This window comes from Phyllobates terribilis, unplaced genomic scaffold (genome assembly GCF_046119375.1).
Source record: "Phyllobates terribilis strain yellow unplaced genomic scaffold, ASM4611937v1 Scaffold_6__1_contigs__length_29720123, whole genome shotgun sequence".
Classification (NCBI taxonomy): domain Eukaryota; kingdom Metazoa; phylum Chordata; class Amphibia; order Anura; family Dendrobatidae; genus Phyllobates; species Phyllobates terribilis.
In genome coordinates, this window is record NW_027362766.1 from 8,238,407 (window position 1) to 8,250,329 (window position 11,923).

The 11,923-nt window shown below is 51.6% G+C and overlaps 1 protein-coding gene across 8 annotated transcripts in view; it reads left to right on the forward strand.

Annotated features, from left to right (window-relative positions):
- PBXIP1 (PBX homeobox interacting protein 1) overlaps positions 1-11,452 on the forward strand; it is a 70,088-nt gene extending 58,636 nt beyond the window's left edge. For 7 of the 8 annotated variants that reach the window (XM_073637312.1, XM_073637317.1, XM_073637314.1 and 4 more), the window contains 6 exons: positions 2,400-2,612; positions 2,738-2,761; positions 2,842-2,918; positions 4,571-4,696; positions 5,087-6,441; positions 8,029-11,452. In XM_073637312.1, coding sequence (XP_073493413.1) covers positions 2,400-2,612; positions 2,738-2,761; positions 2,842-2,918; positions 4,571-4,696; positions 5,087-6,441; positions 8,029-9,988 — 3,755 coding nt within the window. In that variant the 3' untranslated portion in view covers positions 9,989-11,452. The remainder of the gene's footprint in view (positions 1-2,399; positions 2,613-2,737; positions 2,762-2,841; positions 2,919-4,570; positions 4,697-5,086; positions 6,442-8,028) is intronic. The other variant, XM_073637320.1, reaches the window with a different exon arrangement.
- Positions 11,453-11,923: the final 471 nt, after the last annotated feature.

The window sequence follows — 11,923 nt, forward strand, 5'->3', positions numbered from 1 at the left end:
CTGTTATACTGCACCTACATAGGAGAGGCTCGTGCTGCCCCCTCCTGACACAAGGCTTACTACAGCATGGCACTGTTATACTGCACCTACATAGGAGAGGCTCGTGCTGCCCCCTCCTGGCACAAGGCTCTCTACAGCATGGCACTGTTATACTGCACCTACATAGGAGAGGCTCGTGCTGCCCCCTCCTGACACAAGGCTCTCTACAGCATGGCACTGTTATACTGCACCTACATAGGAGAGGCTCGTGCTACCCCCTCCTGCCACAAGGCTCTCTACAGCATGGCACTGTTATACTGCACCTACATAGGAGAGGCTCGTGCTGCCCCCTCCTGCCACAAGGCTTACTACAGCATGGCACTGTTATACTGCACCTACATAGGAGAGGCTCGTGCTGCCCCCTCCTGACGCAAGGCTCTCTACAGCATGGCACTGTCATACTGCACCTACATAGGAGAGGCTCGTGCTGCCCCCTCCTGGCACAAGGCTCTCTACAGCATGGCACTGTTATACTGCACCTACATAGGAGAGGCTCGTGCTGCCCCCTCCTGACACAAGGCTCTCTACAGCATGGCACTGTCATACTGCACCTACATAGGAGAGGCCCGTGCTGCCCGCTCCTGACACAAGGCTCTCTACAGCATGGCACTGTTATACTGCACCTACATAGGAGAGGCTCGTGCTGCCCCCTTCTGACACAAGGCTCTCTACAGCATGGCACTGTTATACTGCACCTACATAGGAGAGGCTCGTGCTGCCCCCTCCTGACACAAGGCTCTCTACAGCATGGCACTGTTATGCTGCACCTACATAGGAGAGGCTCGTGCTGCCCCCTCCTGACACAAGGCTCTCTACAGCATGGCACTGTTATACTGCACCTACATAGGAGAGGCTTGTGCTGCCCCCTCCTGACACAAGGCTTACTACCGCATGGCACTGTTATACTGCACCTACATAGGAGAGGCTCGTGCTGCCCCCTCCTGACACAAGGCTCTCTACAGCATGGCATTGTTATACTGCACCTACATAGGAGAGGCTCGTGCTGCCCCCTCCTGGCACAAGGCTCTCTACAGCATGGCACTGTTATACTGCACCTACATAGGAGAGGCTCATGCTGCCCCCTCCTGACACAAGGCTCTCTACAGCATGGCACTGTCATACTGCACCTACATAGGAGAGGCTCGTGCTGCCCCCTCCTGAGACAAGGCTCTCTACAGCATGGCACTGTTATACTGCACCTACATAGGAGAGGCTCGTGCTGCTCCCTCCTGACACAAGGCTCTCTACAGCATGGCACTGTTATACTGCACCTACATAGGAGAGGCTCGTGCTGCCCCCTCCTGACACAAGGCTCTCTACAGTATGGCACTGTTATACTGCACCTGCATAGGAGAGGCTCGTGCTGCCCCCTCCTGGCACAAGGCTCTCTACAGCATGGCACTGTTATACTGCACCTACATAGGAGAGGCTCGTGCTGCCCCCTCCTGCCACAAGGCTTACTACAGTATGGCACTGTTATACTGCACCTACATAGGAGAGGCTCGTGCTGCCCCCTCCTGACACAAGGCTCTCTACAGCATGGCACTGTTATACTGCACCTACATAGGAGAGGCTCGTGCTGCTCCCTCCTGACACAAGGCTCTCTACAGTATGGCACTGTTATACTGCACCTACATAGGAGAGGCTCGTGCTGCCCCCTCCTGACACAAGGCTCTCTACAGCATGGCACTGTTATACTGCACCTACATAGGAGAGGCTCGTGCTGCCCCCTCCTGACACAAGGCTCTCTACAGCATGGCACTGTTATACTGCACCTACATAGGAGAGGCTCGTGCTGCCCCCTCCTGACACAAGGCTCACTACAGCATGGCACTGTTATACTGCGCCTACATAGGAGAGGCTCGTGCTGCCCCCTCCTGACACAAGGCTCTCTACAGCATGGCACTGTTATACTGCACCTACATAGGAGAGGCTCGTGCTGCCCCCTCCTGACATAAGGCTCTCTACAGCATGGCACTGTTATACTGCACCTACATAGGAGAGGCTCGTGCTGCCCCCTCCTGACACAAGGCTCTCTACAGCATGGCACTGTTATACTGCACCTACATAGGAGAGGCTCGTGCTGCCCCCTCCTGACATAAGGCTCTCTACAGCATGGCACTGTTATACTGCACCTGCATAGGAGAGGCTCGTGCTGCCCCCTCCTGACACAAGGCTCTCTACAGCATGGCACTGTCATACTGCACCTACATAGGAGAGGCTCGTGCTGCCCCCTCCTGACACAAGGCTCTCTACAGCATGGCTTCTGTTTAGGACCCCCGCCCCCAGACCACTTTGGTATCATTCTGAGTGACTCTTCTCCTGGTCTTTCATGCCCCCCCAATATTCTCGCTTTCCAGGAGGAGATCTGGAGGAAGTGAGCTGCTCCAGCAGTGATGATGATGTGGAGGGTCTCAGGAAGCGCGTGGGCCGGGGTGCTCCCCCTATCAGCGCTGCTCCCTGCGCCAGAGAGGCCATACAGCAGGATACTGACGCTGGGTCCTCCATGAATCTCAACACATTATTCATCGCAGCCATTGGCCTCCTCTGCATTGGTCTTCTTGTATTCTCAGGTAAGGTGTGACCGGTGCGCCCCCTTCTGGCTGCCCCCCATCTATAGTCCTTGGCTGACCCCGAGGATGGGTAATGGGGGACCAGGTCTCTAATCTGCCGCTCATGGTCTCTTTCCTCTGTGCAGGCAGCATCTTCAGCACTGATGAGGGTGAGTTCAGCCTCCTCCATATCCAGTGCATACACGGCAGAGGGTAGGATGGGGGTCTCATCTGAGTGTTACTTCCCCAGATCCTCCGCAGACTGTTGTGTCTCGCAGCGTGAAGGGAGGAGATAAGCAGCCCCCACAAGTCATCGCTGACATTCAGGTGAGTGTTCCCACCTTACAGGCGGGCGTGGAGGGGGATCCTCATTTATATACGGTGCTCCTGTGTGCTCCTCCTGTGTTCAGGTACGGTGCTCCTGTGTGCCGCCCCCTGTGTTCAGGTACGGTGCTCCTGTGTGCTCCTCCTGTGTTCAGGTACGGTGCTCCTGTGTGCTCCTCCTGTGTTCAGGTACGGTGCTCCTGTGTGCTCCTCCTGTGTTCAGGTACGGTGCTCCTGTGTGCTCCCTGTGTTCAGGTACGGTGCTCCTGTGTGCTGCCTCCTGTGTTCAGGTACGGTGCTCCTGTGTGCTCCTCCTGTGTTCAGGTACGGTGCTCCTGTGTGCTGCTCCCTGTGTTCAGGTACGGTGCTCCTGCGTGCTCCTCCTGTGTTCAGGTACGGTGCTCCTGTGTGCTCCTCCTGTGTTCAGGTACGGTGCTCCTGTGTGCTCCTCCTGTGTTCAGGTACGGTGCTCCTGTGTGCTGCTCCCTGTGTTCAGGTACGGTGCTCCTGCGTGCTCCTCCTGTGTTCAGGTACGGTGCTCCTGTGTGCTGCCTCCTGTGTTCAGGTACGGTGCTCCTGCGTGCTCCTCCTGTGTTCAGGTACGGTGCTCCTGTGTGCTGCTCCCTGTGTTCAGGTACGGTGCTCCTGTGTGCTGCTCCCTGTGTTCAGGTACGGTGCTCCTGTGTGCTGCTCCCTGTGTTCAGGTACGGTGCTCCTGTGTGCTCCTCCTGTGTTCAGGTACGGTGCTCCTGTGTGCTCCTCCTGTGTTCAGGTACGGTGCTCCTGTGTGCTGCTCCCTGTGTTCAGGTACGGTGCTCCTGCGTGCTCCTCCTGTGTTCAGGTACGGTGCTCCTGTGTGCTGCCTCCTGTGTTCAGGTACGGTGCTCCTGCGTGCTCCTCCTGTGTTCAGGTACGGTGCTCCTGTGTGCCGCCCCCTGTGTTCAGGTACGGTGCTCCTGTGTGCTGCCTCCTGTGTTCAGGTACGGTGCTCCTGTGTGCTGCCCCCTGTGTTCAGGTACGGTGCTCCTGTGTGCTCCTCCTGTGTTCAGGTACGGTGCTCCTGTGTGCTGCTCCCTGTGTTCAGGTACGGTGCTCCTGTGTGCTCCTCCTGTGTTCAGGTACGGTGCTCCTGTGTGCTCCTCCTGTGTTCAGGTACGGTGCTCCTGTGTGCTGCCCCCTGTGTTCAGGTACGGTGCTCCTGTGTGCTCCTCCTGTGTTCAGGTACGGTGCTCCTGTGTGCTCCTCCTGTGTTCAGGTACGGTGCTCCTGTGTGCTGCCCCCTGTGTTCAGGTACGGTGCTCCTGTGTGCTGCCCCCTGTGTTCAGGTACGGTGCTCCTGTGTGCTCCTCCTGTGTTCAGGTACGGTGCTCCTGTGTGCCGCCCCCTGTGTTCAGGTACGGTGCTCCTGTGTGCTGCCTCCTGTGTTCAGGTACGGTGCTCCTGTGTGCTCCTCCTGTGTTCAGGTACGGCGCTCCTGTGTGCTGCCTCCTGTGTTCAGGTACGGTGCTCCTGTGTGCTGCCTCCTGTGTTCAGGTACGGTGCTCCTGTGTGCCGCCCCCTGTGTTCAGGTACGGTGCTCCTGCGTGTCTTCTTGTAGACATGTCTTTTCATTGTTGCTTCTTTCTTACCGGCTTCCGCCTCTTTTCTTTGGCCAGCGGTGGATCGAGCAGCACACGGACCAGTTCACTGGGGATACGAGCAGCCTGCAGGTTATGAGCGGTCTCCTAGACAAAGTCGCTAAGGAAAACCAGGATATTCGGCACATGCAAGCCAATCTCCAGGTGACCCAAGCCCAAAATATGCTTCACTTTTTTGTGTCTCATCGAAATCACATTTGTCACGTGAACTGCATCTTGTCTTATCCTCCAGAGCTGCATTCACCATTCTGCTCTTATATCCCGCGTCATTACATCATATTTTATCCTCCAGTCCAGTTTTCTTTGCCATCCTTCGTAGCTTGGCTGACACACTGTAACGCATTTCTCTGGGACATATGACAATGTAGGCGATACAGTTTTGTGTAGTTACCCCCATAATGGAAATCTCCTGTGGGTCCCGTACATGTGGTTGAGAGGGAAGTTTTTTGAGTCTTCACATAGGTCGAGCGCCGAGGGGGTTGGTGAGTTTGTGTACATGGTGGACTCTGCGTGACCTGATGTTTCCATCTATAGGCTCAGAAAGAGGAGTTAGAAGCTCTGCTATCTGACAGTGAAGGGGTGAACGCGACTTCAGGACCCCAACATCCAGCAGTGACAGAAGAGAACGTCAGATTGAAGGAAGCCCTCCTGAAAGAGGAGACGGCACACTTGTCCGCTAAGGAGGAGCTGCAGACTATACAGGAGAAGCTGGAGGTCCTGGAGAGCATCGGCGTGGAGAAGGAGTCTCTGCTGGTGGAGAACTCCCAGCTGAAGGTGGAGCTGGACGCCCTACGGAGTCAGATTGAAGGCTTTTTGCCTCAGAAGGAGACCCTAGTGGCTGAGTCCCAAATGCTGCGGCAAGAGCTGGATAAACAGCGGCTGCTGGTGACCTCCATCAGACAGGACCTAGACAACTTAGTGACAAAAAGCTCTGAAGGTGAGGATGAAAAGTTACTCCGAGAGAGGATCTCTGAGATGAGCAGCAAGCTGGCCATGGAGGCTCAGAGGTCCGAAACGTGGGAAAAGAAGTATGTGGAACATGCACAAAAAAGGAAAGAGCATGAGGGAGAAGAAAGAAGGGACCATCACCATAAGGAGTGGAAGAGGATGGACAAGTTCAGCAAGTCCGCAAACATCTCCAGTCAAGGAGGAGACTTCAAAAAGCCACATTACAAGCACGGCAAGCGATGGACAGAAGAGAGTCACAGAGAGTCAAAGCATGAAGAATGGAAAAGCAAAAAGCAGGATGACGGGCACTGGCGGGACAAGAAGCATCGGCACTGGGAGGGGGTCAAAGCTGGAGATGAGGTCCCAGAGGACAAAGAGAACTGGAAGAGCAAGGCCAGAGAACACAAGAGCAAGGACTCTGCGCACTACCGGCATCATCAGGGAGAATCTGACGAAGGGTTCCACCCTCGCAAGGGGCAGAGGGACTTCACAGACCGTCACAAGAGACAAGAGGATGGCGATAAAGGAAAAAATCATCGGCACCATGACCATAACAAGTTCTGGAAGAAGCTCTCAGATCATCAGTACCGGGTTCCTGAAGGCTGCTCCGGCCTAGAAGACTGCGCCCGCAAGGACGGTGTGGATTTGTTCAAGGTGGAGCTGAAGCCGGTGCAGAGGAAGCACTTTGAGGAGATTCTGCTGAATTTCCTGACTAAGTCCCAACTATCACAGCACCTCCCCGAGCTCACACCTCTTCTGGATGGCTTCTTTGAGGGGCCACTCTTTTCCCATCACAAGATCCGCTTTAAGGACTTTGTGGATGATGTGGAGGATTTCTTGGAGGATCTGGCCATAAAAGAGACAGGAGATGATGATGTTGTGGACGACTTTGAGAGATATGTCTATACCAGCTTCTTTGGAGAAGCCGCCACCAAAAAAAGGTGAGTCTGTATGCGCCTGACCCTAAACGTGGTTGATTGTGGTCGTGTTTCAACCAGTACAGCTGCCATTATGGTATCTACGGGGATTTAGGGGTCTGTAGAGGCCATATCTGTTGTTGTCGAGCCCTTCACTACGGCTAGAATCCTATTGAAGAAAGAGGCAGTGTCCAGTTCTGGCGGAAAAAAAAAATCAAGATCCATATATATTCTGCCATATACAGTGGGGAAAATAAGTATTTGATACTGTTTATTTTGCTGGGTGTTTCAGGTAATTGTCATGCTGCAAGACCCAGCCACGACCCATCTTCAGTGCTCTTACTGAGGGAAGGAGGTTGTTGGCCAAAATCTCACGATACATGACCCCATCCATCTTCCCTTCAATACGGTGCAGTCGTTCTGTCCCCTTTGCAGAAAAACACCTCCAAAGTATAATGCTTCCCCCACCATGCTTCACTGTTGGGACAGTGTTGTTGGGGTTGTACTCATCCTTCTTCTTCCTCCAAACACAGCGGAGTGGAGTTGATACCAAGAAGTTGTATTTTGGTCTTATCATAGTGCATTACTAACGGTAATGTTTGAGACTGTGGTCCCAGCTCTCTTCAGGTCACTGACCAAATCCTCCCGTGTAGTTCTGAGCTGATTCCTGACCTTTCCCAGAAACATCCTTACCCCAAGAGGCAAAATCTTGCATGGAGCCCCAGACCGAGGAACATTGACAGTCATCTTGTGTTTCTTCCATTTTTGTCACGGGTGTGTCAGGTGTAATAGACAGTCGCTCTGGATCTGGCTGTAGAAGGTCACTGCGCTTGGCATTGCAGACACCTTCTTAATCCTTCCTTTAAGACCCAGCGACAACCTCCCTCCTGCTGCTATTGACACACACTTGCCTGGGAGTTAAAAACTCTCAGTTTGCTCCAGGCAATCGCCGGTGATACTTCTATGTACCTTTGTGCATGCTTGGAGCACTAGCTGTTGGCTGGCTTCTTCTCTGGTGCCCTTGGAGGACAGTTGGTGTTTGTCCTTTGGTGTCTGCTTAAGGTAAGTTAATCCCCTTTGTTTGTCTACCTTGTTGTCTTTCATTTGTAGTGGGGCCTGACCAGTGCTCACCCCTCCCTATCTAGGGCCAAGCTCTAGTTAGGGTCCTACTCGGCGATAGGTGCGGAACCTATATAGGGACAGTAGGGTAGGCAGGGTGTTATTAGATCTGCCTAGGCGTCTCGACTCCCCGCTTACCTTCGTGTTGCACTTAGCCTTTCCCACACCTTGACAATTTTGTAACATTTTTTTTTCACCTGAACTGGACCCTGTCTCTTTCTTCTATTGAATTTTTCCAAGTGGACTCCTCGGGACGCATTCGATGGTGCGGCCACTATTTCGGCCTGTGCGCCCTTTGTCATTGTCCAACATGGGGAGTGCCGCGAGCCACCTTTATTTTTATTGGGCTAGAATCCAGTCTGTACCATCTGATACATCCATAGTCTGTATACACACAGCAATAGTTGTAAATTATCTGATTATCTTTTGTTCTGTGACCAGTCATTGGCACTTCCTCTAATAACATCTTCCAGGTCTTAATTCCTCTTATAGATTTGCCAAGAAGGACGAGCAATGGAAAACCAAGCACCACAAACAATCTGGAAAACTGGAGACTTATGGCCAAGGCCTTAACAGTTCCGATGACCTACATCAAGAGGACAACCAGCCCTTCAGGACTGACCACCATGTAGACTGCCGTGATTTTAAATGTATGAAAATGCCCAAGACGGGGCCTTCAAACACTCCAAATGAAGACGAACCTGACCACAAATTTGAGATGGAGGACAAACACAATCCCAAAACCCATCACCGATTACCCAAATACAATGACCATGCTGAGAATGAGAAAAAATCCAAATACCCCCAAAAGTCTAGCGGTGGCCAACACAATGATCACCACATTCACAAACCGTATGAGGAAAACGGAGACTGGCAGAAGCACCATGAGAAGTACAACCCCAACTCTGACAAGAAGCAGAAGTCTCCTGATGAGGAGTTTAGAATAGATTCTTACAAGTATAAAAGTAAGAACCCCAATAAATCCAAGGAAGAAACAGAACGTAAACACTGGCCTAAGAAAACTGAGAAAGACGCCAACAACAAGCGTTATCAGTCACCCCAGAGTTATGGAGACCATCATGATCACAAACCATGGAGAGATGGTGACCACTTACATGGACAGTCTGACTCCGATCACAAATTTTATCAAGGACAAAGTCAACATTACTCTTCAAAGAGTTACTACCATGAGCATGAAAACGATGGCAGATGTACAGGCTACCACTACAAATCTGAGAATGAACAAGACAATTACCAAAAGCAGAGCAAGGACAAACCTGGAAATTACCATAAAAAACATGACGTGGCCAAGGATCGACATTGGGACTACCACAACATGCAGGACAAGGACCACAAGCATAGAGACGACAGGGATGGGGACTACCACAAGCACGACAAAGACCATAAGCATAGAGACGATAAGGATGGGGACTACCACAAGCACGACAAAGACCATAAGCATAGAGACAACAAGGATGGGGACTACCACAAGCACGACAAAGACCATAAGCATAGAGACGACAAGGATGGGGACTACCACAAGCACGACAAAGACCATAAGCATAGAGACGACAAGGATGGGGACTACCACAAGCACGACAAAGACCATAAGCATAGAGACGACAAGGATGGGGACTACCACAAGCACGACAAAGACAATAAGTATGGAGACGACAAGGATGGGGACTACCACAAGCACGACAAAGACCATAAGCATAGAGACGACAGGGATGGGGACTACGACAAAGACCATAAGCATAGAGACGACAGGGATGGGGACTACGACAAAGACCATAAGCATAGAGACGACAGGGATGGGGACTACGACAAAGACCATAAGCATAGAGACGACAGGGATGGGGACTACCACAAGCACGACAAAGACCATAAGCATAGAGACGACAGGGATGGGGACTACCACAAGCATGAGAAAGACCATAAGCATAGAGACGACAGGGATGGGGTCTACGACAAAGACCATAAGCACAGAGACAACAGGGATGGGGACTACCACAAGCACGACAAAGACCATAAGCATAGAGACGACAGGGATGGGGACTACCACAAGCACGACAAAGACCATAAGGATAGAAACGACAGGGATGGGGACTACCACAAGCACGACAAAGACCATAAGCATAGAAATGACAGGGATGGGGACTACCACAAGCACGACAAAGACCATAAGCATAGAGACGACAGGGATGGGGACTACCACAAGCACGACAAAGACCATAAGCATAGAGACGACAAGGATGGGGACTACCACAAGCACGATAAAGACCTTAAGCATAGAAACAAGGATAGGGATCACAAGTATGACGAAGACCACCATAACCATGGAGATTGCAAGGATAAACATAGTACCCGCTACAAACTAGATGAAGAGAGAAGACCACGGGACTACCACCACAAGCACAATGACAATCATAATTCCCCCAGGAAGTATTAGACACTTTGCCACCGTTCCTTTTCGTCACCTGTCACTATAATGGTTTCCATGTTCTGGGTTGAAGGGGTGTTTATGATAAGGAGATAGTAGTAGAATCCGGAAGATGTTGTGTTGCTCATTGCTATGTTACTGTCTCACGTTTCCATAGTCCCCGCTGTTCATGGCCACATGACGTCTTCCAGGACTTACTTTGCTTAGAAGGACATTTGCACTTTTAGTTGGTTTTGCCCCTCGTGCCGTCTGCATGGATTTGACGCTCCTCTCCGCATTACGGTCGTCCCCTCCAGTTTTCCATCTTGTTACAACTTTGCTGTGTTTTTTTTCTCTTTGATCTTCTGTATATGAAGACAGTAGAAAGTAGCCATAGGATAATAGCCGTTCTTACCAGCAACCTGTTTAGGGACCAGGAAGGGGCGTATTAAGGGCAAATTGTGGACAGGGTCAGTAACTGGTCCCCAGAGAAGAAGTGGCTCATGGTGGAAACTTAAGTCTGTAGTCGAATGAAAAGCTGGCTATACGTGTAGACTGCCACGACTAATGCCGCCAAGGCGGACATCAGAGGAAAGGGTCCACATTATTTCAGCGGCAGTCACTGCCCTTACTGGGACAGACGGTCGAGACTCACTGCAGGTGCAGGTCTAATTAATAGAAGTGCCATCCAGGTCACAGATGGAGGCAGAGATCTTGGTATCTTCTAGAATCTCTACCGACAAACCAGAAATGATAAATGGTAGAAGAATGGCCGTCTAACATCTGCAATGTCCTCGCCACCATAAAGCTGGAACATTGGCAACAAGGACAGACCCTCACAAGGCAGCAGCGGGCGAAGTGGGTTTAGCCACTAGTGGATCTGAAAGAGAGAAAACCTGTGCTTCTTGTTCCTTGTCTCTTTTCTTAACACTCCCCCATTCCTTATTCTTCTACCTTCCTCTGTACTGCCTTTTCCCCTTCTGCCAGGCTTCTTCTTCCCCTTTCGTGGTTCTCTGTTCTTTACACCTCTCCATCGTTTCCTTTTTCAGGCTGCTCCATCCATTGCTCCTCTGTGTACTCTTTCCCTTTTCTTCACGCCCCTCCGTCCTTCTCCCGTTTTATTTTTCTTGTCCTTCCATCTTCCCTTTTTTTTTTATACTTCTCAGTTTGTTTCTGCATCTTTTCTTTGTTTTTCTCTGTCCTCCTTTGTGCTTTTATACTTCCTTTCTACTTCTCCGTCCCTCTCCTTTCTGTTGACTTGTACTTCTGGCGTCGCGGGGGTGAGTCTGTCCTCCCTGAAGGTATTGGTTGTGAGGTCCTGATGGCTGCCCCTCTCCCGCTTGTTTTGGAGGTTGGTCCCGCAGTCACTACTGCTCTTCTTGTCCACACACTGGGTTGCGTTTTATTTTTTCGTGTGTTTGTTGCGGTTTGCTGTATTAATTTAATTTTCACTGAACTAATGCACTTTGGAAATAAAAGTTTTACAATGCTGTATTTTTTTTTAATTATTATTATTATTACAAACTAAGGGGGGCCCTCTTCATAGTGAGCAGAGGCGGTATACCCATGCACGGCTGGAGCAGTCAGCTGCCATTCACGAGTACAGAGCAGCATCATGGCCAGCAGTGGGGAAAACAGAGGTGGCCAGAAGGCCCGAGTCCTAAGGTTGGCGATAGCCGGGCATCCCAAGTACAAGGGTCAGCAGCGACCAGGAGTCCCCGGTGCAAGGAGCGGGCAGAAGGCCCGAGTCCCAAGGTTGGCGATAACCGGGCATCCCAAGTACAAGGGTCAGCAGCGACCAGGAGTCCCCGGTGCAAGGAGCGGGCAGAAGTCCCGAGTCCTAGGGATGCCCAGCTATCACCAACCTAAGTACAAAGGTCAGCAGAGACCAGGAGTCCCCGATGCGAAGTGTGGCCAGGAGGCCCAAGGTTGGCGATAACTGAGCATCCCAAGTACAAGGGTGAG